The sequence below is a fragment of the Podarcis melisellensis genome, assembly GCF_964234715.1.
Source record: "Podarcis melisellensis genome assembly, chromosome: 17".
NCBI lineage: Eukaryota > Metazoa > Chordata > Lepidosauria > Squamata > Lacertidae > Podarcis > Podarcis melisellensis.
Window position 1 is genome coordinate 23,682,977 of NC_138534.1, and position 25,677 is coordinate 23,708,653.

At 40.0% G+C, this 25,677-nt stretch overlaps 1 protein-coding gene across 3 annotated transcripts in view; it reads right to left on the bottom strand.

Annotated features, from left to right (window-relative positions):
- Positions 1-10,341: 10,341 nt before the first annotated feature.
- Positions 10,342-25,677, bottom strand: part of ZDHHC21 (zDHHC palmitoyltransferase 21) — a 45,638-nt gene continuing 30,302 nt past the window's right edge. For all 3 annotated transcript variants that reach the window (XM_081894779.1, XM_081894780.1, XM_081894778.1), the window contains exons 8-9: positions 13,104-13,147; positions 10,342-12,624 (exon numbers count right to left, since the gene is read on the bottom strand). In XM_081894779.1, coding sequence (XP_081750905.1) covers positions 12,492-12,624; positions 13,104-13,147 — 177 coding nt within the window. In that variant the 3' untranslated portion in view covers positions 10,342-12,491. The remainder of the gene's footprint in view (positions 12,625-13,103; positions 13,148-25,677) is intronic.

Below are 25,677 nucleotides of genomic sequence, written 5' to 3' on the forward strand. Positions count from 1 at the left end.
TAATGTGTCTATAAAGTTTAGTATGACTGACAAGTCTGGTTATCATGTTTTATGCTAGGCATAAGTTTGAGGAGAAGGGGAACTTTGCCAAAAGTTTATTACAAAGGGGCACATGCTGTATCCAATTCTGGGCACCACAATTTAGGAAGGATGTTGCCAAGCTGGAATGTGTGCAGAGGAGGGCAACCCAGATGATCAAGGGTTTGGAAACCAAGTCATATGAGGAGCAGTTGAAGGAGGCTGGAGAAGAGGAGACTGAGAAGAGATGTGATAGCCATCTTCCAATATCTCAAGGGCTGTCACATGGAAGATGCAGCAAGCTTGTTTTCTCCTGCTCTGGAGGGTCGGACTTGAACCAGTGCTTCAAATTACAAGAAAGGAGATTCTGACCAAACATCAGGAAGAACTTTCTGACAGTAAGAGCTGTTCGACAGTGGAACTTTCTCCCTCGGGAGGTTGTGGACTCTCCTTCCTTAGAAGTTTTTAGGCAGAGGTTGGATGGCCATCTGCCATGGATGCTTTAGCTGAGATTCCTGCATTGCAGGGGCTTGGACTAGATGACTCTCAGGGTCCCTTCCAAATATACAATTCTATGATTCCATGATATCCCAAAAGCCAACAGAATGTATGTAAGGGTATTGAACAGTGTTAAAAAGCAAGGGTGTGCATATGTGTGAGAGATGGAAGGTCTGTGGGCACATGTGTGTGTGGTCCTCGATTTATTACCCCACCACACATCCTTGGAACGAGAAGAGTTACCCACCCTCAAACTCACAGATCGATAATGCAAGTAGAGTGAAGAATGCCAGAACAATCAGTAGTGTTAAGCTATGCAGTGGCTCCCTGAAAAGGGAGTTGGCCTGATGAAATTTGCTGGAGGTTGTTGGGGGTCTTGGAAATTACAGAATTTTTCTACATCATAATGTACCGCATTTTTCACTCTACAGGACACACCGGACCATAGGAGGGGGAGAACAGGGGGAAAAATTCTCCCCCTCTCTGCTCAGCGCCCCTTCAGTGAAGCGGTCGGAGAAACGGAGCCCAGAGAAACAGAGGGAAAAGCGAAGCCTGGAGAGAGAGACAGAGAGAGAGAGAGAGCGCAAAGCGAAGCCTGGAGAGCAAGAGGTATTGGTGTGCACTGACCCCTCTTGCTCTCCAGGCTTCAGGCGGCTATCCACAAGCTTTCGGAGCGCAACAGGAACTCCTGCTGCACTCCGAAGGCTTGCGGATAGCCGCCTGAAGCCCCCGGAGCGGAGCTCTCCCTCTGCGCTTCAGAGGCTTTGCGTTGCTATCGCCGAAGCCAAGGAGCCTGCATTCGCTCCATAAGACGCACACACATTTCCCATTAATTTTTGAAGGGGGAAAAGTACGTCTTATAGAGCGAAAAATACGGTAATCCTATTATGCATATTTCCTAGAAGTTAAGTTTCACTATGTTTGATGGGGTGCGCAGGAGTTTTGCCTTGGATCTATAACTGTGTCATGCATCACACAGTCTTCAGACTATACACAGGGAAGGGCAAATATATGAATCATTCCTCTTCCTTTCTTTTAAAAGAAAAATGTGAACATAGAAAACTAGCATGCCACTATTTTCTATGCATTTGAACTTTGAGGAAGCAATGCTGAAGTGATACTATCTGGCAAGAGCTGTAACTTTTGATTCTCCTGCTCTGTAGTTTCTCTGTGATATTCTAACATTTTGTCATCGTCTTCTTCTTCTTCCTTTAAAAAAGCCAGCTTTTCCATATCCTATGAGACAAGTCCTGGACAGCAATAAATGGCTGGATATTGTACAGGGATGACATTCTGTTCACCCTAGCACATCATTGTTAGTATCAAAACAACTATCCCACATCAAGGGGCAAGTTGTTATTTCTTTTTCTTGGAGAGCTCATTTTCCTGCAGCACCTGCACATTTATATTTCAACTTGCATACTCCTCATGCCAAAACACAGTATATGTTCTGGTCAAATCACGGAAGCTACACAAACCACCATTGTTCTCCATGCTCAGGGAACTGCACATGCAGTTTGGTAAAGACAGTGTTTCTTTAATTTAAAGGGGGGGGGAATTGTGAAGGTGAAGTACATGTCAGGCTCACAATGGAAACTAGTACCAGGGTCACAAAACACTGCACAATTGCTGGCCACTGGGGTCCAAATATATACATGGAGATCTGCATTTGTGACTTTGGGGTTGAGACCATGACTGATCACAAACCAAAGCTTTAGCAAAGGGGATGTTTTGAGAAAAAATACGGCTAAACAGAGAATGTTCTAAAATGAGTTTTCAGAGAACTCACTGCCTTTTATATGTTGAAGTCTTTCCGTTTAAAAATTTGCTTAGCTGTGTTTTATTCCAAACGAACACATCCTCTATCCTTCCTCAAGTCTGTTTACTCAGCTGGATGTCCAGAGGGTCCAATTTTCCTTCCAATTGCCCTTGCACGCTAATATAATTGCTGCTCATATGGGTAATTGGTCAGCCTACAGCAGTGCTAGCATGCATTTGTTCATCTGTATTACCTGGCAGCTTCTCAAAATGAATTTTCAACCTCCAGATACTGTTGGAATACATGAAAAGAAGAGCAAGCTTGCAAATGATTTCCGTGGAAGCCATGCAGTAGACAGACAAGTGGGAATATGGAACATATTCCTAGCAAAATATACTTTGGATTCCAAAATACCAAAAGCAAATATGTGCACTCTATAGGCCAGCTCCATAGCTTGTTTACATGAAATAGGATTCCTAAACAGAATCCCTATAACTTCTGTACATCATCACATATTTCACATATGCCATGGGAACTGCTGTGGACATTGTCACTGTGATGGCAGAGTACATTGGAATACAGGAACATAAAAAGTGCCTTGCTAAAGCGATCTAATCTAGTCTTTAGTCCCCAGCAGTAGTCAGCCCTATGTGCTTTGGAAACAATATTTATGTGTGACATCCCTCTTTTATTTATTATATACTCTGGTTCTGACAAAGAAAAACCTGAGTGACAAAAAAACCCTACTACATCATGTTTATTTCACCATTATATTTTGCAAATGAAACGACAAATGTGTTATTTTGTATATATAAGAATTATACAAAAATACAGCAAATAATTAGCAATGTGTGCATTGTAGATGTGACTCTTCAAGGAATCTGGGATGAGATTCATAAATCTGAACATATCAAAGTACTGCAAAATCAGCTAAATAGTGTTTGTTTTTCTACAGGCAGCGTACTGATTTTAAAAGAGAAATTTAACATACAATTGTTTATGTTTATTTAAAAAATAAGATTTCCCAAAATACAGTACATAAGACATCTTAACAAAAGTAAATAATAATAATAATTGCTAACATAATTTGTAAAGAAAAACGGGGATGTTACATGAAGGAAAACAAATACAAAAATGTTGTTTATAAAGAAGACACATATATTACTTTGAGATATCACTATACAGTAATAGCACAATATGATTCTCCAGTAATCTTTTATTAGTCAAATTCAAGTACTAGACATCTTCACAAGGCCAAATGTAAAGATTTTTTGAGTGTTGTTTTGTAGCAGGCTTGGTACAACAGATAAAACAACAACCACCAAGATGGCACTCCGATATGCTCTAAAATGCTGAATTCCTTGTTACAAAACATTATATACGCCACAATAGAATATACTTTATTATGGCACTTTGGTTGAAAGTTGGTCAGAAGAGATATACCATATGACTTTTAGTATAACAGAGAATGAAAAGCTGCTTCAAGTATATTCAGAAAGTACTAAGTTTGTTTTACCGCCCCCCCCCCCAAAAAAAACCAAGCAAGCAGCTATCACAATACCAACCCCCTGAAAACCTCAGGCGTAACATTTTCACATTGTGTCCTGATAATGTGTATACAATTACATGTGTTTGACTCTATGGCAGGCAGTGAGATTGTGCTAGACACAACAAGGAAATGATTTGAGTTTTAACAGGGCTAGGTTGTAGGAAATCTCATACCTAGGGTACCTTCAAGCAGTTTTCAGTTCCATTCTACATTTCTGTTAAGAGCAGTTATTGCTGAAGAACCACTTCATAGATACTTCTAGATAGAAATACAATGGTACCTTGCTTCTCAAACACCTTGGTACTCAAACAACTTGGAACCTATACACTGCAAACCTGGAAGTAAGTGTTCTGGTTTGTGAACTTTTTTTTCGGAAGCCAAACATTCTCCATTTTGAGTGTTACACTTCTGGTTTGAGTGTTACACTGAGGTCTGGCTGTTTTTGCTATTTACTTTGTGTTTTCGTTTTTGTGACTGAGTGGAACCCAGTTCAGCTACTGATTGATTGATTGTGTGACTGCAGTACATTGTTTATTGCTTTCATTTTATGGATCATTGGTCTTGTTAGATAGTAAAATTCATGTTAAATTGCTGCTTTAGGGGTTGTTTTTAAAAGTCTGGAACGGATTAATCCATTTTGCATTAATTTCTATAGGAAAGTGCGCCTTGGTTTTGGAATGCTTTGGTTTTGGAACGAACTTCCGGAACGGATTAAGTTTGAGAACCAAGGTACCACTGTAAAATGATTAATCAAGCTTCAGTGTGTAACTACAACACAGCAATCAAATGGCCATTAATGTTGGGTCATAGATCTGTAGCAATCCTAGAGGAAAAACATTATTTGGAAGTATCCTAAGGAATTCTTACACATTACCTTTCCCAGCTACAACACAGCAGCTCATGAGAAATCAAGCCGTCATGTGTGTTTCTCATATTCACTGACACAGGGAAGTAAAGACATGCTTCTTCTGCAGATCCAAAACATCTGCTACTTCTTCTCAGAGAAATTTTTGGTTTGAACCTATAACCACATTTCTATAAATCAGACCAAAACTTTTGACCTTCAGGTCCATTCAAATCCTGACCAGCAGGTGCTGGCTGCTTTAAGTTCCACAATTACTAATACTATACACAGTTGCTTTACCTGGAAATCTTAGCTATCCCATCTAAGTTTGGGTATGTCAGGTCAGAGGAAACAGCTTTTGTCCCCCCTGTTATAGGATTTTAGCAGCCAGAGGCAGTTGTTGGCTAAACAGAAGTATAATTCAATTTGTTGAAATCAAGTATCTCATCCCCCAAAATATATGGGGGAATGGTGTGGGCAACCAGTATCTCTTGCTAGATATAAGCACTCTTTTATTTGCCCTGAACTGCAGCACTGTTTATTTCTCTTACTTACCTGGGAATAAGTCTCCCTGCGTATAGGATTGCACAGTAAATAACTTGTTCAAAGGTTGAGCCCAAAAGATACAGCTCACATGGCCAAACTCCCATTGGTTTAATTATGCTGAATTACACCCAGTTTTTATTCTACGTTATTTTCTCTTTAGAGCGGCTTTCTGCTACTCCTAGCATAGATTATAGTTATTTCCTCCGGAACTACAACAGAGGCATATTTTAATGCTGATCCACAACACAAAGCTATTAGCTTTCTACCTGCAAAACCCCTCAGATCTTTCATTAAGCTTGCTTTGGTCATCTGTGTGGTGCCTCTGTATGCAAACATTTGTTGATTCCCAGAAACTGAAATTAATATTGCTAGTCTGAGAGTAGGTTATCTGATTTAATATAGCAAAACATCCCATTCTGCATTAGAATTGCAGCATATATTTTTGCATATTATAGAATAAACATATTGTTCCTGGTTTGTACTAAACCATTTGATTAGCTTTGGGGCATGTTAGGAATTTTCACTGTCAATACCATTATCAATAGTACCAGCAAATGCAGTTTGCATTATTTTGGGCATGCCTTTCCCACAATCAAGTCTTCTCTGCCATTTCAACCTATCTTGCCATTAACCTGTTTGCTGAGATACCGTGTGATGATTAAACAAAAAATGGACACAGCACTCTTATTGGGTAAATTATTTCCCAATCTTTAACTTGTTTTGTGTGAGGTAGAGAGGAGTATATATACTGTATATGAAAAATGAAACACACTTGCTGGGGGGCAAACCCCCAAATGGGCTAGTCTCAGGTTTGTCATTGGCCTGGAGCAAAGTGCCCTCTGGTGAGTCTGCTCCTCCATCAGTGGGTCCTATTAGGCTGACCTAGCCATGGGGAGTGGCGATGGTAGGAAATGCATTCTAAGCAGTGCTGAGTGATTGGCTCAAGCTACCCTTTCCATTTTTCACAATGCCCTGAAGCACTGGGATGGAGCCCCCGGGAGATGGTGCCAGGTGTGGGAATTGCTAGGTCCCTTAAAAAGTTGCTCAAGTATGGTGGGTGCCAATGCTTATATCAACAACTTCCACCTAAACCTGGATTCTTCTTCTCTGGCGATCACTCATAGCCAAGTAAGATGTCTTCCATAAACACGATTTTAACAATGAGTCTGTAAGGGACTATGGAGGCCAATCCTGGACCCACATATCCTTCCACCATGGGGACATTGGTTCCCAGGCGGGAGTTGATTACTGTGTGGATTTGCCAAGCGTGCCTTCCTCCTAGCACATTTCTCCCTTGCATTCTGAGTTTGAGTGTCTTCAAAGTCCATGACACCTTTGGTAAAGGCTGTTATCCAACTGGAGCACTCGCAGGCCAGTGTTTCCCAGTTGTTGGTGTTTATACTACATTTTTAAAGATTTGCCTTGTCTTTAAACCTCTTTCGTTGCCCACCAGCATTACGCTTTCCATTTTTAAGTTTGGAATAGAGTAGTTGCTTTGGAAGACGATAATCAGGCATCCGCACAACATGACCAGTCCAACGAAGTTGATGTTGAAGAATCATTGCTTCAACACTGGTGATCTTTGCTTCATCCAGTACACTGATATTGGTTCGCCTGTCTTCCCAAGTGATGTGTAAGATTTTTTGGAGACACCATTGATGGAATCTTTCGAGAAGCTGGAGATGGCGTTTGTAAGTGGTCCATGTTTTACATGCATACATTAAGGTTGATAGTACAATAGCTTTGTAAACAAGCATTTTGGTTTCCCTGCATTAGGCTAAGTGTCCCATAAGTCCATGACCTATGTTTGGAATGGAATTACCTTTCAAATCCAGTGGTCTACAGTAGCTCCCAATAACATCAAGATCCCAATGTCTAACAACCCAACCCAAGCTGCACAGTATTTTTTAAAGGGGCTGTAGGGAGAAGACTCCTTCTGTCCAAGAAACAGAACATCCCCCTAGTCTATGGAGTCTATGCAAAGCTGCACCTGGTCTATCTCCAGAGCAAGAGAATTTACAGGGAGTTCTGGGCTCTGCCTGCCTTTCCTAGTCACTGCATTATGAATCTGCAGTAGGGCCAGTAGGACTACTGCCTTGGATTATCTGAAGAAGGTTTTTGAAAATATCCTCTGAAACCTAACTTGCACATTATAGAACTGTAAATATATTTATCCTCATACACTGACATAACAAGGCTGTGCTTGCTGCAGTATAAAGCTCCCAAGCTGATGAAAACAAATGGAGGAAATCTAGTTGTGAATTCTTCACTTTACATACCATTGACATCCCTTTAATGAACTGGATGTATATGGGAACACGGCCATAAAGCTAGACTTACACCAGAGCACCGTTAGCTCTTACTGTACATCTCTCAGCACTAAGTGTAGAGCATTAAATCTTTTTCAAGACCGGGGTGCTATTTCTAGTTGCAAATATGCCCCATGGCACCGACTATACATATAAGAAATAATAGAAGGGTGGTTTTCATTCTACTGACGCAGAAAGTTAAGAAAGCTAGAGACATTTTTGTATAAATTTTAAACTGTCCTCCATTTTGCCATTATGGTAATAACACTTTTCTTTTAATTTTATAGCTTAGAATAGGAGAGGGGGGGATATTATTGTTCAATCAGTGCACATGATAGGGCATTTCCAGATCAGATCTCTTAAAAATTCAGGGAGGTACCTCTTGTGATTTATCACACTGATATGGTGAGGTAAACATGGATTACAATAGGATTGTCCTGCCCCGTAAAATGTGTGCAGAAAGCATGTTGCTCAGGGTGCATGTGTACCAAATCACACATGTAGGAACTGCTACATGCATCCTTGATTCAACAGGCATGTGCAGTACACATTCGGAACCCTACTCCAAAGCGTTGCCTAACTTGCAGGCTGCCCAGAGAGGAAACAGAGGCGCATGCGGATCTCTAGGCTTGACTGTGAGCTGTGGCCCAGATGGTATGGCTGCAGTGCCCAGTCTCCATCGACAGGTGAGGTTTGTAGACTTTGTTCTGTTACCTGGTCCTAATGAATATGCTGGTCAGGAATCTCAGCAATCATTGCAGCTGAACATTGTCATTACATCCGCCCAGCGAGCCTTCCCACCCACCTTTAGGCAGCTGCCAATAACTGAACTAGGCCTCCCTGAGTCTCCTCACTCACTGATTAACCTAGGGATAGCTCAGTCAGTAAAGCCTGAGAATCTTACTCTCAGGGTTGTGGGTTCAAGCCCCATACCGCGCAAAAGATTCCTGAATTGCAGGGGGTTGATCTAGATGACCCTCGTGCCCCCTTCCATCTCTACAATTCTGTGATTCTATGGCATCCTAGGATCACCCTTTGTAAGCAAAACTGTGCTTCAGTCAGGGAACAAAGAGTTAAAATTACAGGACACATCATCACGAAATCTTGTTGGTAACTACCCTAATGATATTGGAATGGGATGATAAATTAAGGGTGTTAATATATATATATTTTCTAATCAAATAAATGAATAAATTCGGCCTAAAGTCTGATTCTTATATTACACACATTTACACAGCCATTAATTATTTTAGGTGCCAGATCGCAGGCATTCCCCCCCACCCCCGCCAACTGCCTCGTTTACAATTATTAATGCTTAGCATTGCATGAACATTATGCACTTTTCAACTACTTCAATTCAGACATCCAAAAATTAAGAGATTATAAACAAATGGCACAGATGCAAAATAAGAGTAGAAAGCTAAGCAGCTGCCCTTGTCATATTAAAACACATTTATTTCCAACTAATCTCTCAATTTATTATCCTAATGTTATGTTTCAGATCCACCAGGAAAAGCATTTCCTAGGATTTAAATCTGGGGTTTAATGGTTATGAGGTGACTCCACAGAACTATCTATCATTATGAAATGGGAGGTAATATTACAGAGCAGATAGCCAGTCCAGTTCCTTTAAACTGATAATTTCATAGCATTTTACTAGGGGGTGGACACTAAATATTAGATAGAGAGAGTGCTTACAACATTTCATTGAACTTTTACCATTTCAATGGTCTGCTTAGATTTCGTAACAGTATATGCAGAACTGGCAGGCGTTAACCACCTGAGAATTGACAAAGGCTCAATCCCTAACACATCAGATGATGTTGCAAGGACAGATATTGACTACTCCAGGCAGGTTTATTACTAGATATGTCAGCAAAAAAACCCTGCAAATATCTGAGTGCCAGAATGAGCTCTTTGTTTTTTCTTTTCTTTTCTGGATACACAGGGACTGTTTTTCTAAGTCAAGTAATATAAGACATTTATTGCACCATCATGCATCAGAATCTAAACATACTTTCTGGCACAAATCTCAATATTCAAGTATGAAAAAGTGACACATAAAAATACCCTGAATCTTGTTTTCTGAAGTTAGAACATTATTTTTATTCGAGGGTGAAATACCATTGTCATTACATAATTCAACCAAGAGAGGGCACTTTGAGAACAAGAGAAATAAGGATATCTCAACCTCGAATAGTATGTATAGAAACTTTTAGAACGACTGGGACTGTTTTTCTGATGCATTCAAAATTATCTTAGATTTAGACATTGCACAAAAGGCATGCATTCATAACAGTACCTTAGGCAGTAGAACGCAATAGGCATTTAACAGACGTCATTACTGCTTCTGTCCTGAATTTGATTTTCAAAGTAAATAATAGCAATAACATAACTGCATAGAACAACTGTTCCAATTGATATTAAAAGGTGCTAAAATGGAGTTATAGAAGCCAGCACACAAACAATCTTAGGAAAAAAGGAAATTAAGAACTGTGTTCCTTAAAAGGGAAATGTATACCCTGATTCTGTCAAAAATCTGAATGGCTTTTGTGACTTTTGGAAGACTGGTAGCTCATCTCTTTTCTTAATCAATTTGCATGGAACATTTATATTAAGTCACTTATTTAAACTTTCCTAAAAGCCTAACAGCAGGCTTTCTCAAAATGAAAAGACCAGAGGGACATTTCAAAACATGAAATAATTGCTGTCATTTTTATGGCGATGCGTGCAGAATTACCAGAATATCCCATTTTTAGAAGAGGCTGGAAGCTGGGGAAGGGGGCTGAGGAAAGGACTAGCCATTTCTTCGCTTGCACTTTCTTACTTACTTGGAAGTATTTGCTAGCAACCACAATGTAATCAAGTTTATAATAAAGTTACCTCTCTGTGAGATACAGTTTAGGATGTCTAGTTCTGTTTTTGTAGGACAGATCTCCTATCCAACATGGGTCACTTTAACCGCATGCAGTATTTGCCTGCCCAGGACCACGCAGGCTGAAGATTGCTAGGGTGCAAAATCTGCTTGCACAGGCAAGCACCTTTTATATGCAAAAGTGGAGCACAGATCATGCTTCCATGGGCAAAGCGCTTATGCTGAAATCTGGGCATGTGGCAACTTTTGAAGAACCATAAGGGGTTTGCTTCCTTTGCCAATGCCACCTGCCTGACTCATGTCTGATAGGGCTGGTCATGCAGCAATCAGCAGCACAAAGGCTCAAAAGCGCACCGCCAAAGGGAGAGCTGCACACACGTTGCACTTCGGGACGGTTACGACACAATGTTTGCACTGGTTGACAACAGCACTCGAAAGGAAATAGATACAATAAGGCGGAAAAGCACCAGGACAGCAATGCTTCTTTACCGGCAGTACAACTGGGGTTAAGCCAGGGTTCTTGCTGCAAACTGTGATGCTGTCCTTGATTTAGTGCACTGCTGCTATCTACACAACATTTCTCAGAACTGTTTCTCTGGATCAGCATTCTGAATAGGAAGGATCCTTTTAATGGGGAGCTATTTTGCTAATTTTTATTTTATTTTAAAGAATTCACCCATCCTGCTGATTAGTACTTGACATAAACCTGAAATCAACACCAACATAGATCTTTGACTCGGATTACCATTTGATCAGGTCTAATATTGCTGTATAGGTATGCCTGCTTCATCTCGCTTTTAATCACCAACTGCAGTTTAATAAATTACTACGATCTCATACACACTTAACTATTGTTTATCTTTTTAACATCCATATTTGCTATATATAAATACTATTTTTAAAAATATCTCCCACATATATTACCCAACCTATGCACGCTTGTGATTTAAATTCTATATATTTCTAGCAGTGACTATACAAAACAAGTATTATTTCAGTGACAACACAGTATTTTATATGTTTATATTAGCTATATTTTATACCGATCAGTAAAACCTATAGGTATGATCCAGCCAAAATTAAGCAGTGCAGTCTTCTGCAAGTCTGCTTGGAAGTAAGTCCTATTGAGTTCAATGGGACTTACCCCCCAGGTAAATGTGTTGAGGATTGCAGCGAAAACCCACAGAAACACATGTCATAATAAATTTGTTAGTCATTAAGGTGCTATAAGACCTTTGGATATTTTTGCTGCAACAGACTAGCACAGCTACTATTCAGGAAACCGATGGGCAGGTGGCTCACATGCCCTCCCCCCAATTAGGATTGAAGAGATGCGTAACTTTGACTCGATCATGCCTAATTTTTAAAAATACACATCTACCACAAAGGGCTAATTATTGCATTTACAAAAAACAGGAATAGAATCTTTTTCTTCCTTTTAGACTTAACAGTGGGGTGAATTCTTCTGCTTTGCTTTTACACAGGAACAATAGACACTTTTTAAATATATAAAACTGAGGACATAAGACACAAAATTGCCCTTGCTTTAAAAAAACCCCAGTGTTAAAACGCCACCCTTTTCTAGAGATGAACTGTTCAACTGACATCATGCATCATAAATAAAAGACAACTTTGTGGATTTTAAGCCAGGTAAGCAGGAAAAGGGTCTTGCCACATAATCAAGTAAGTATTATTGATTTAAAAAAAAAAAGAATGAAAAAATTCAAGGCAGACAAGACACTTTTGAAACCTATTCATCTATGTAAAACATATCACACTGTCCAATATAAAAACAATTTTGTTCATAACTTTGTACATCAGCTGTGTTTGTTATTAACCTCAAATATTAAAGTAATTCCTCTAAAAAGCTAATTTGAAAGTAAGTACACTTTAAAAGTAAACAGAGAAATGTGCATTTAATCCCAATACGGAATCAAGATCATTATTATTAAAATAAAGCCTGGGGCACATTGTGACGTCTAAGATTGGTGGGTAGATTTTAATTGGCTTGAGGACTGTCATGGTTCTATTATCACAAAACCTGCAACACACTTCCAGCATGGAGGACCCATCTGTGCCCACCATCCATCTGTTTAGACGTGATTGGCAAAGTGGTGGGGAACTCTCAGTGGTCGCCTTTGCCTGAAAGGAATAAACCACAGGATCTTCCAGCGAGTGCCAAAAACTTCTGAGAAGGTCTGCTGCCATGGCTTTCGGGGTCTCGATCTACAGACGACAGCATTATTAGTGAAAGACAGCATTCCCATGGTGCACTTCAGTCAACGAGAACAATGCAGGTTGGCTGGGGAGCCATTACTTGACTCTGATGAATTGCATCCCAGTCACTACAAGAGCAGCTTTCCTTTCACTGCAGCATGCAGATGAGATTTAACTATGAGAAGCACGCACTGCATCTGTATCAACCAAAGGCAGCCTTAAAGCTACGGCAGCCCTCGTGATCCGCACAGTGTTTGCCAACAAAACAGAAACTTTCTCTAGAGCCCGTGCTTTGAAAAGGGAGTTTTGATGGCTTTAGATAGGAAAGTATAGTCTGGTGTTGTTTTTCGCTAAAGGGTCATAGGAATCACGGCAAAACAGGGCATGCAAGGCTTTCATTGGTGCCTTCAGAGTTTCCTAAACAGACAATCTTTAACTGTATAGCCCCCCCCCTTAAGCCTTTAGCACATCAAAACAGAGATACTTACATGTCTTCACAACAGTTTGCCAGTTTTTCTATGCTTGTAGTATCCTGTTATAGAGAAGACATTCTTAAGTATTCCCTCACACAATGAAGATTGCAAAATAATTATTCCTCCAAATGCATATATAAAAGAACATACATACAATGTTCTAACTCATGGGTAGGCAAACTAAGGCCCGGGGGCCGGATCCGGCCCAATCACCTTCTAAATCCGGCCTGCAGATGGTCCAGGAATCAGCGTGTTTTTACATGAGTAGAATGTGTCCTTTTATTTAAAATGCATCTCTGGGTTATTTGTGGGGCATAGGAATTCGTTCTGTTTTCCCCTTCAGAATATAGTCCAGCCCTCCACAAGGTCTGAGGGACAGTGGACCGGCCCCCGGCTGAAAAAATTTGCTGACCCCTGTTCTAATTGCATTAGAGATATTTAACACGTCTTTTAGAATGAATATGGATATTATTCTGTAGCCAAAGCCAGTGCAAAAAAACATAAAATGAATGTCACGTGAGTGAGCTGAATAAACACCTAGCAATAAAGGACAATGGGAGAGGGTTCACCTCAGCAATATCTCTCTCAAAATTACAAATACCTAAATACAGATGGACATTTACTCTCGCTAGATTCAACGTGCAGTTAAAATAATTATTAAAACCAGGCATTCCGACAGATAAGAGCTTGTTCCCCTGAAGAATGTAACTTATCATCCCCTATAGAACAGATATATGAATAGCACCACTTAAAACCAGTGGTAAGACAAGTTCCCACAGCAAAGGTCACAATCTTAAAGTGGTTTTGAATGTCAATCACCCAGTAGAAATCAGCATTTATTGCTTGCCTGCTCAGGTGGGTGAAGATTAAACACCGTATAAACATAAGCAAAAACTTCCGCCTGCATTTGTGCTCCCCTGGTCTCTGTGTAAGGCTGTCTAGGATTACGGCCCAAGTGAATTTTATCACTTATTTGGTAAAGTGGCGTGATGAAGTTTAGAAATACATGAGAAAAGGGGTTAAATTGCAGAAGTTAAATTGGAATCTACCTGTAGATCTTTGTAGGGTTTGTAGTAAAGCAGCAAGGATTTCTGACTCCCATTTGATCATTTTTCTTTTTAAGCAACAAAGGTAACAAAATTACTTCCCCACCAAAATTAGGCTGCTCAAATGAACAGAAAGCACACCAGAAAGCTTTGTGGGCAAAGACTGCAAGGTCAGTTCAGCTCTGGTATTGAAAAGAAATTCCCAAGCTCAAGAAGTCTTCAAGGACACCTTGTTCTCCCATCCTAACTATGTATCTTTTGTACCTGACTCTCACTGGTAGATCTTGGGGTTCTAGTAAAAAATAGATTATCTCTGACAGGCCCAAAGTTTGCCCACCCCCGTATTAGAGAGCTAACTGGTGTTCAATTGTTCACATGCTCTATCAGATATTGTACTGCGAAGATTTTGGTCTTCCATGAGCCCCAAGGAGACAACAGGGTAGATATCCAAATGGATAAAAAGAACAATACATGATAATATAATTTCAATAATATAACTGCAATAATCCTATTGTGTTCCTGCTGTAAATAAAGAGGTATGTGTACAAAAAGCAGAAAAAAAGCTTGACCACATTGCTAGGGTAGGGAGAATTAAACCAAATTGCAATAAACTGCAAAACATGCTCATATTTTCAAAGCCAAACTGATACGCTGCTCTGTTTTGCTAATTCAGAACTTCTTCTATTTTAAAATACCTCCCTATTCCAGTAATATCTTTTTCCCCCCAGAATCTGAATGGGACTATCAATAGCCTATTTGATATTCAAAAAGGCTGCTCAGCAACCTCAGCTGAACATCATGAATAGAGGAATGGAGAAAAGAAACTACTGCCCTTTGAAAGTTAAATATGGAGACAGCTGAACACATGAAAGCAAGTTTGTCTCTCGTCCACCTGCAAAGTTCTCCGACCAAGCAGATGGGCGAAATCTACTTTCAATGTGGAGCAAACTAATTTACCTTATGTGATTTTTTTTTTGACTGCAACTAAAAGTCAAGCCAGTAATTTGGAAGTAAAAGGATTGAAATATCATTCCTAAAACAGCCACCTCCGTGTGGAATCTCTCCCCCCTCCCCATTTGTGTCTCATCACAAAGGATGGGTAACTTAAAAGGGTGTCCCCTTTTTAAGTTGCTTTTACCCATATGAAGGCCCTGATCATTTGGGACCTTAAGTCCAGGGTCACTGTGGGGGGAGACGGCTGCAATGACAATACAGGGGCTGTTTAAAGTTAGATTTGTAAAACAGTCTAAATCATAGCAAGATTTTGCCATTCACACTTTTGTTTATGACCATGTGTAAGTATTCGAGAAAAAATCAGCAGCAAGTGCAGAATACGGTGTCAGTTTAGTTTTAATTTGTGTAGTGTTCTTTTATATAAAGTGTAAATCTGCACTAAAATTTCTCTTGCCCTATATTTTCATAACAGATACCATTAACAGTAAAGGGTGTTCTCTAGTGCACTCTGTATGCAGTCTTCATTTGTCACACTAAACCATGGTTTAGCACAAGCCACAGCAAACCATGGCAACATATGCTTCCCCTTCCTCTGCAGATAGAAATGGGGCTTTTTGTTTTCCCTTAAAAGCAGCTTGTTCTTTGATCCAAACTGTAGGTCATAGTTTACTAGCCATAGCTAATCATGGTTAGCTTTTAAAAATCAGCTGCGGGAAACACCGCTTAATGTTCTACCACAATTCCTTTCAAGTTGCTTTCAAGGAAAAAAGAAATACCGTATTTTTCTGTGTATAACACCCCCCCCCCCTATTTTTTGGGACTTCAAATTAAGAAAATGGTGGGAGACTTCCCAGAGTTCTTAAGCTTTTTTGGGGGGAGTGCCCAGACTTGTTGAGCTTTCTTTGGGGGGGGGGGATTCAATCGCATGCCTCACAGAAGACAAAAATCGTCTGCCCAATCGCCAACAGCAGCTAGAAATCGCCCGCTCAATTGCTGCAACAACAGCCAATCCCAAACAGCCCTTGGCGCATACACCAGTCACCCGTCCAATCGCCACTGTATATCTCCTACTCGTGGCTGCCAACAATCGCCCGCCCCCCCATGCACTACCCAGTATACGATGACCCCAAAATTTTAACAATATTTTAAAATAAAAACCCCTTGTCTTATACACAGAAAAATACGGCAAGTTTCAATCCTCAGTCATCCTGAGGCTTGGAAATGAGATATGGGAAGATTTAATTTTGTCTGCATATATTATATATATGGCATGGGGTGGGGAGCAGTTGAAATATATATTTATACACATTGGGGACAGAGTGACTTTTGCAGCTGTTAAAGTTGAAAGACAATGAAGCACAGAGAAATGGATAAATTTCTGGAACAACAATGGGATATCAGCTCAACCCAAGGCATGGTGGATAACAGCAACAACCATGGAAAGAAAGACATAACATCTTACAAGGACAGGAAGACACACCATGGACAGAATAATTGCCACACAAAGGAAGAATAAGGATATAGTCTGAGTTCCTCACTTGCAATTTTATGAATCATTTAATGTGTCAACACGAATAGAAGTTATTAATATTGCAGTTGTTGTACGAGGGATTATTATTATGACTGGAATGCAATGGAAATCATCATCATCAACCTTTTATTTGACCGTCAGTCAGAAAAAAATACATTTGTCAATACACAGTTAAAACATCCAGGAAGATTTTAGAACTTAGCCAACACTAAAATGGGCTAAACAGATAGCCCCATATCAGTACAGTCAATTATAGTCTTGCGACGCTTAAAAGCTAAAAAAAGAAATTTGGCCACCAAGGAAGGTATAGTGACATTATTCAGCAAGTGTAAAACCTGGTTTTCTTTGGGTAGGAAGCTAAATTGACATAGGAGTGGGGCAATGGAAATCAGTAAGATTTTGGAATGCAGAAATAAAGTATATAATCAATTCATCAAATCTAGCACGTGGGAGGCCACTTTACCTAAATTATATAATTTGGTATTTGAACAATTGTTATTAATAATTGTATTATAAATTGGTATTGTTATAATGAGGCTATTATTGGTTTGTGATTGAACACTAATAAAAATATTATTTAAAAAACCCTATTTATGAGAAAAAAGGAAATATATATTTACACAGAGTCTAAGGAAATATATAAGTTAATATGTCCAGTTTTTTTGTTTTTTCTTTTAAAAAAAGACTGGGATCCTAACAGTTGCATACAGAATGCCAGAATCCACCCAGTTTTCAATCTTTAGCTCCTCACTCTTCCTTCCACAAGCTGTTCTTGATGACTGAGAGACATTCCAGAGGGAACATTTAATAAATAACAGCAACAAGTATAGGATTAGGAGAAATAGCTTCTGCTTATGCCCAGGATGTTTAGATCCCTGCCAAAAGAAATTTTTTCCTCCAGCATTTAACATTTTAGAAGCAATATGACATAAATGCATCTTAAAGGCAGGAAGTGAAGTTAATTCGGACAATGTGGGGAAAATAAATGGGAAATGTAGGTAAGAATGAAACAATTATTCTGAACAAGAGGAAATGTCTAGATGCTTAGCTCTACTTGTAAGAAGATACAGATGGGCAAAGCCTATGTTACATTTATATCTCCCATCCCAGCTATACAGCAGCCCTTAACAATATTGATTGGTTCAACACCAGCTCAGAAGGTATGTTTCACTTTCTGAATTGCCAATATTTCCCGTGGCGTTTCAGCTTTCTCTAGCAATCTTGTATCTAAATAGTGACCCAGAATGACCCTGCTTAGCTCAGTACATCTCAGGAGATCACAGCTTGAAGTGGGCAAATGGGAATTCTTGTTGTTTCACTTAATAAGAGCACTTCCTGGTAGACGAGTTGCTTTTCATCTTAATGTCAGTAGTTAAATACTTAAACATTCTTGATTAATCCTAGATCTTCAAGGCTTGTTAAACGAAACTCTTATACCAATGAATCTGGAATATTTGAAAGTAGGAATCGTTAAGACTAAAACATTACCGCCCGATTTTCCCAGATGAAGCATTGGATATGGTAGCAGGCAACTATCAAAAACTGCTTTGAAAAAAAGTTCAAGTGATTGACTCATCAGCTTGCTTGAGAATTCTGAACCAGAAGAGATTTCATGGGATGGATCCAAGTTGGTTCAATAGCTCCAGATGGCAATGAATGAACTGTCAGAGGAAGGAGCCATCCACCAGGTTTCCTCAAGGACCAGTGCTGGGCCCAGTGCTGTTTAATGTATTCTACAAATGAGTCAAGAGGAAACTCAGATTTACGACTGACAAAAATGGAAAATGGAGAGCCCAGATAACAGGGTACTAGAATAGGAGTACTTGGCAAACAAAATACACTATTTTTTTAAAGAACTCATAAATGCACAAGTGAAAGATGAGGAAGAACTGGGTGCCAGCAAGAAGGATGCAAAGATTATGCTGGATAATGAGCAGAGATTGGAACTCTAAAGTTCCATGTACTTTATAGAGCTATATAGATCAAATTATGTTTTTTTAACAACTCTGCTTTCAGTACTCTAGCTTGAGAACAGTCATACCTCGGAAGTCGAATGGAATTTGTTCCGGAAGTCTGTTTGACTTCCAAAACATTCAGGAACCAATGTGTGGCTTCCGATTGGCTGCAGGAAGCTCCTGCAGCCAATCGGAAGTCGGGTTCCAAAGAACGTTTGCGAACAGGAACACTCACTTCTGGATTTGAAGCGTTCAGGAGCCAAAACGTTTGACTCGCAAGGTGTTCGACTTCCGAGGTACGACTGTACTGCTAGACTGAGGCCACCAAGCAGATCTGGGTCTGATCAGTGCCTGCATGAATATGGATATGATTTGGGTTCTGGGATGGATATTCCTATAAGAAAAAATCATTGAATAAATAAAAGCCTACCACTTTTAAGCCCCATCCAGCATATTTCTGGGCAACAGAAAAATATTCACAAGGTAGAAAAAAATGGAGAAGAGCTAGAATTTAAACAGCTTTGCAAGCACATTCTAGGTGGAATAAATTTTGACATAGCTCACACAAGTAACTGCATTGGATTTTAGACGTATATTCCAGACTTATATTACAACTCCCATCAACCACAGCAAGCACGGCCAATGGCCAGGGAAGATAGTAGCTGCAGTTCTGCAATATCTGCAGGGCCAAAGGTTCTCCACACTGGTAGAAGTGCAATGTTAGCTTTGCTTCATACACTGCTACAATAATTTAGGGGCAAACAGCAACAACATTGTAGCTTTGTTTAGCAGTGCACATTTTAAGGTTCAAAATACAGTGGTACCTCGGGTTAAGCACTTAATTCGTTCCGGAGGTCCGTTCTTAACCTGAAACTGTTCTTAACCTGAAGCACCACTTTAGCTAATGGGGCCTTCTGCTGCCTCCGCACTGCCAGAGCACGATTTCTGTTCTCATCTTGAAGCAAAGTTCTTAACCTGAAGCACTATTTCTGGGTTAGCGGAGTCTGTAACCTGAAACGTATGTAACCTGAAGCATACCACTTTAGGTACCACTGTATGTCCAAGCCAACGGAGGTGTATCGCATTCTGTTTTTAGAATTTTCTGGACTTTTGAAAAATAATATGCACATTGAACCAGATGTATTCTAGAATATATTTCTAGAATTTCTAGCTCAATTTACAAGTCCCAATTACCACTGCATGACAAGGAGAGTACAGACAAGTCCCTTGTCTCCTCCCTCCATTGCAACGTAAGTTTAAGGGGGGGGGGAGAAGGGAGCCGAAACCCTGATATGTATCTGAATCTGTAGCTTCTATTGGACTGAAAAGCTAAAACAAAACAAAAACCTGCCACCTCATAAGATACCTTCTAACAAAGAGCTGTGAAGATGACCGCCTCTCTTCATATGAATCTACGCAGACCCGGAGATCAGCCTTTCTTCATGTGCCTCCTCTGTGTGATGTCTGGATAGTGGCAACACGAGAACGGGTCTTCTCTGCAGTGGCTCCCTGTTTGTGGAAGGCTCTTCCTTGGGTGGTTCACCTGGCACCTTCATTATACACCTTTAGGTGCCAGGCAAAAACGTTCCTCTTTAACCAGGCCTTTGACTGATCCGATTTACATCCTATGCCCTTTTAAAATGTGTTGTGGAAAGGGGAATTGTTGAGTTGTCATTGTTTTTATTATATATTTTGTGTTTTCTTTATATTGTGATTTGCAGGTTTGGATGGTATACAAATTTAATAAATAATAACAACATTAGCCAAAGTTATTCTTTTGGTGGTTGTTTTTTTAGAGCTACAGCTTCTTTAGAGCTATAGCCATTTACCTAGGTGTAGGTCCCACTGAAGGGTCACGGGTGGTGCTGTGGGTTAAACCACAGAGCCTAGGACTTGCCGATCAGAAGGTCGGCGGTTCGAATCCCCGCGATGGGGTGAGCTCCCGTTGCTCGGTCCCAGCTCCTGCCAACCTAGCAGTTCGAAAGCACATCAAAATGCAAGTAGATAAATAGGGACCACTCCGGCGGGAAGGTAAACAACGTTTCTGTGCACTGCTCTGGTTTGCCAGAAGTGGCTTAGTCATGCTGGCCACATGACCCGGAAGCTGTACGCCGGCTCCCTTGGCCAATAAAGCGAGATGAGCGCCACAACCCCAGAATCAGTCACGACTGGACCTAATGGTGAGGGGTCCCTTTACCTTTACCTTTTAGGTCCCACTTAACTTCAGTGAGGCTTACTTCTGAGTAGACATGCATGGTTAATCTCATATCAAGAATGGCAGTGTTGCGTCTGAAAATTGTTTGCTTTGCACACCGATTGATGCAAATGCATGTTCCCAGTTGAAGCTTGGGCCCTTCTCATGAGTAAAGCTGCATCTAACATTAAAAGCAACAGGGAATCCCTCATTCATAAAAGAGTTCCACAAATACACTGTAGCACAGACTGGACAGACAACAAAAGGCATTGAGATTTTAGTAATAAATGTACAGTACGTGCCTTTCATGATGTCTGAAATCACTAAGATTTCTTAGATATTCAGCTATTTGAAGCCAAGCATTATTTTCATGCAAAGCAAAAAATTTGTAGGTTTACATCAGTTTCCCACTTTGGAACAAATATGTCTCAATTCCATTTCAAGGCTACATTGTGATTCCAGACAATTTAATTTATAAAATCATTTAGCCCTCACAATGTCCATTCAGTTCAATGGGAAATTTAAAGAGCTGAAAGTCACACAGTGCCTCTGAGATGGTACAACACCTAAGCCAAATAAAGAAATCGTTAAAATTTGTGGTTTTTTTTATCTTACCCACTTTGCTGAAAAAGTGGTGTAAAAGAATGTTAATACACAAATGATTAAATTAAATTATCAAATGATAAATTATTGCTTATTGAGTAGTATATATGCCTGTAAATAAATAATCAACTAATTCGAAAAAGAGCCATACAAGAGTAGGCTGAGAAAGCTAATAGGGTAAAAAAAAAAAAAGGCCTTATAATTCCACGATGAAGAAAAATATAGGGCAAATCTGACACAAACCATACATGACTTAATTATTTTATATTTCAGTATATGTAGACGTAGACCATTATTGTCTTAGAAGAATGCTGACATCCTACACTGATCCTGATTGTTGCTCTACTAAAACTTAATTATAAGGATTAATACTGCCTTTGATTACATTTCTAGCATGTTTGAAAAAACAAGTAAAGCCCTAATTATTAAACTAATCAAAACAGTATTTAATAGATTATCAGATTGAGCATATGATTAAAATATTTTGCTTAATTATAATAAGATGCTTTTCATCTCTATAAATAAGTATTTTACAATATGGCTGTTCCAGGTTCTGGTCTGATGTTCTTATATGAAAATGTTTGGTATCTATTACAGACCAAGAAATCAACACTGTATGTAACAGGGATCAGAATATTATTTCCAATTACAGATAAGTCACTTGTTTTATGTTAAATAGTTGTTCTTCACAATCTTTCCTTTAAAGAAATTTTACTGAGCCAAACATGATACAATTTTTAATATTCTAAGGACAATTTTTGTATTCGTAATTTATATTTTGCCTGGTGCCTTTGTTTCATATCTTCAGGTGCCGGGCAAAAACATTCCTCTTTTTCCAGGCCTTTGACTAATTAAACATACAGTGGGAGAGGTATTACTTTTGTTTGTAACTGTGGTATGTATTTTTGAGTTTTTATATTGCAGACGGCCTTGTGATTTAATAAATAGCAACAATTATGATTATTATCAATTAGGCATCTAGCAAGAGAGATTTTTAGGATAAGGCTACTTAAGCAGAAGTTTTGAAACCACACCTTCCAGCAATACTATATGTGCAACTTGTTTTATGATTGTAGCTGGAGTAGAATTTCCCAGTTGCCCTAAAAGTAAACACTACAATCCACACCAAGCTCCTCTGTGTGGAGGTAGTCCTGCTGATTACAATGAAAGCACCAAGTCATCGTTCACCACTGTCATTCACTGAAATGGGAGTGGGCAATGAGAGAAATACCGCAAAGAACAAAAATGTAAATGGTTCGACATTTGGTACACAGGACAGAATCCTTTGCAAATTTGAAGGGGACGCAAGTTGTGCAAGAGCAGTTTAGTAAATGTTACATGTATATTAGCATAGATAGATAGAAAGATAGATACATGATAGATATAGATAGATGATAGATAGATAGATGATATAGATAGATGATAGATAGATGAGAGAGAGAGATTTAGAAATATATAGCTAAAATTTTAAGCATGTACAGGGCTGTCTTACCCATAGGCGCTAGGGGTGCAGGGCACCCAGGGCGCCAGGCTCTCAGGGATGCCAGGCTGAGAGTCCAGGACCCAAGAGTTGAGTCCAGGAAAGAGCCCGCCCATCGGTCAGAGCGCCGTGACAGGCTCTTCTGCTGCGAGCGGCTCTGTGCCGTGAGTTCGGGGGCAACTGAGCCAGCGAGACACTGATGCAGCCAGCTGGCTCCGCCCTCCTGCATGCCTGGGACTGGGCAACCGGGGGGGGGGGCACAGGGTGTATCTCTGCATCCCAGCACAGCATTTATTTAAGACAGTCCTGAGCATGTATATTTTTAACAAAGTTTATTTAACCCCTTTCCATCAGTTTAGATCATTAAACAAAGCACATTTCCGTGTCAAAATTGGAAGGCCAAGATAAATTTGTCCATACCGAAGGCTAAGTGCCTCTGAAAAAAGGACATAAAGTTCCAGTCACAATCTGCTCTTTTCTTTCCAGAGCAGACCTCAAAAACCAACTCACTGTGTCCAGAGCTGGGTGCATGCTGGTGGTAGAGATTGACAATGCTCTGCTAAGTAAGTTAATAAAAATATAGCAAACTGATTCAAAAGTGTTCTTTTCTGCCCAAAGGCAACTTTTCTGTTAGCTTTTCGCTATCTGTCATACCCTTTGGTATCACTGATCTACATTCACTCCTTGATTTCTCCCCGTTACACACTATCACAGACCTTGTGGCTGCTGTTAGTGGACTCAGTGTCTATTATTCTCGTCTGAATCAAGGTGTGTGTTTATGTGTGCATGCACACCAATTGTGGAGAAGGGTGGGTCTACTGACCTGTAACAGAGCTGGCTTCCTGAAACATCAGTACCCAAAAAGTGTGAACTCAGGAAATGTCCAATACATGCATATATACATCCCAGCCTATTACCAGCCCTGCCAACATGCAGGAGATATTCCAGGACACATTAGGGACAATTTCCTTGTATATCAAATTTATGGACTGCTCTTTCACTTTATATTTTTATAATGTTGTTTGTACCACCTCCAGTTCCGATTCTCTATTTCAAGTGTAATATCCCATTCCTTTTCTCACATAGGTCTTGTGAAATCTTTAGGGCCTGTCACTGATTCCTAGACCCAGCTATAAATGCTGAAAGCCAGACCCCTAGTTATCCCAGCGTAATCCAGGATTTCTTTTTCAAACTGTGTTAATTGTCTGGTAGCAACCTACTTTATTGCTGGCTTTGATGTAAATTAATGTACTTGAGCCCAGAACAACCAAGTAGAAGAAACTATGTCCTATATTCTTTTCAGTGCATCAACAGTGAGCAATCTACTACGCTTGCAGAAATCCCAAAGTCTATAAAGATCTTTGCAGCATCAAGTGAAGCCGATAAATATATTTGGAGCACAGAAGTAAACTCTCCAGATTTAGCAGGGCGATAGGCTATAGAAACGGGACATGGGTGGCGCTGTGGTCTAAACCACAGAGCCTAGGGCTAGCCGGTCAGAAGGTCGGCAGTGTCAGGGGTCCCTTTACCTTTATGCTATAGAAATTAAAGGTGACAGAGTGAGAGTAAGTATTCCAGTCCATATTTTCCAACCTTTGAAAATGGTCAGTATTAAATGTTTTGCTATCCAATCCAAGGACTTGAGTCTGTGTTTCCAAAAGGGACACACATATGACCTTCCTTGGTATCTAAGTCAGTAGAGCATGGTTCATGGGTTCAAGCCCCATTGCAAGAGTTGGACTAGAAGACCCTTGTTGTCCCTTCCTACTCTGCAATTCTATGATTCTATATGTGGAGCCCTCCTTAGAAGAATAGACTCCAGTTGAACCCTAAACCTAGAGTCACCCTTCTCCATGAAAGCGACCATGTGTTTGATTTCATTAGCCATATGGTAGCTTTCCAAATGGTGTTCTTCACATACCCCTCCAGAGGAAAGGATATGTAACAAAGAATGTTGAATTCTGAAGGGGTTGCTACAATATGTAAATATTTATTTTCTTTTGTTAAAGTTGTGGTTGCTGTTTGGGCACCCCAATTGCGTCACATGGTTTTGATGGTTAAAGGTAAAGGGACCCCTGACCATTAGGTCCAGTCGTGACCGACTCTGGGGTTGCGGCGCTCATCTCGCTTTATTGGCCGAGGGAGCTGACATACAGCTTCCGGGTCATGTGGCCAGCATGACTAAGCCGCTTCTGGCGAACCAGAGCAGCACACAGAAATGCCGTTTACCTTCCCACCGAAGTGGTACCTATTTATCTACTTGCACTTTGACATGCTTTCGAACTGCTAGGTTGGCAGGAGCAGGGACCGAGCAACGGGAGCTCACCCCGTCGCGGGGATTCGCACCGCCGACCTTCTGGTTGGCAAGTCCTAGGCTCTGTGGTTTAACCCACAGTGCCTAACCTATCAAATATATAGTGGCTTTGCTTCTTCCACACAGCCACACCCCTACCTATGGTTTTCCAAAAATTTAAATAAGTTATATACAGTATATTATTTAAATGAATGGCAATCTGTATCTGTAGGTAACAGACACTGGAGCAGCAAACTGGAATATGCAACGTGTAGGAGAATTACATTCAGATAATGTATCATGTTTTATTTCAGCCTGAGCATTTGAAAAAGAATCCTACAATTGTTAACCAATTTTGCTTTAAGGCAAGTGTAAATTAACAATGCAAAATTAAAAAAGGAGATGATATATAGCACTGTGTCAAATACAAGCAACAATGTACAAAAATAACCAATACACAGTATAAACACGAGCCCTCTACATCCACTAACTGTTATTATTTTCCTTCTCAAGCCATTATAAACAAAGTGAAC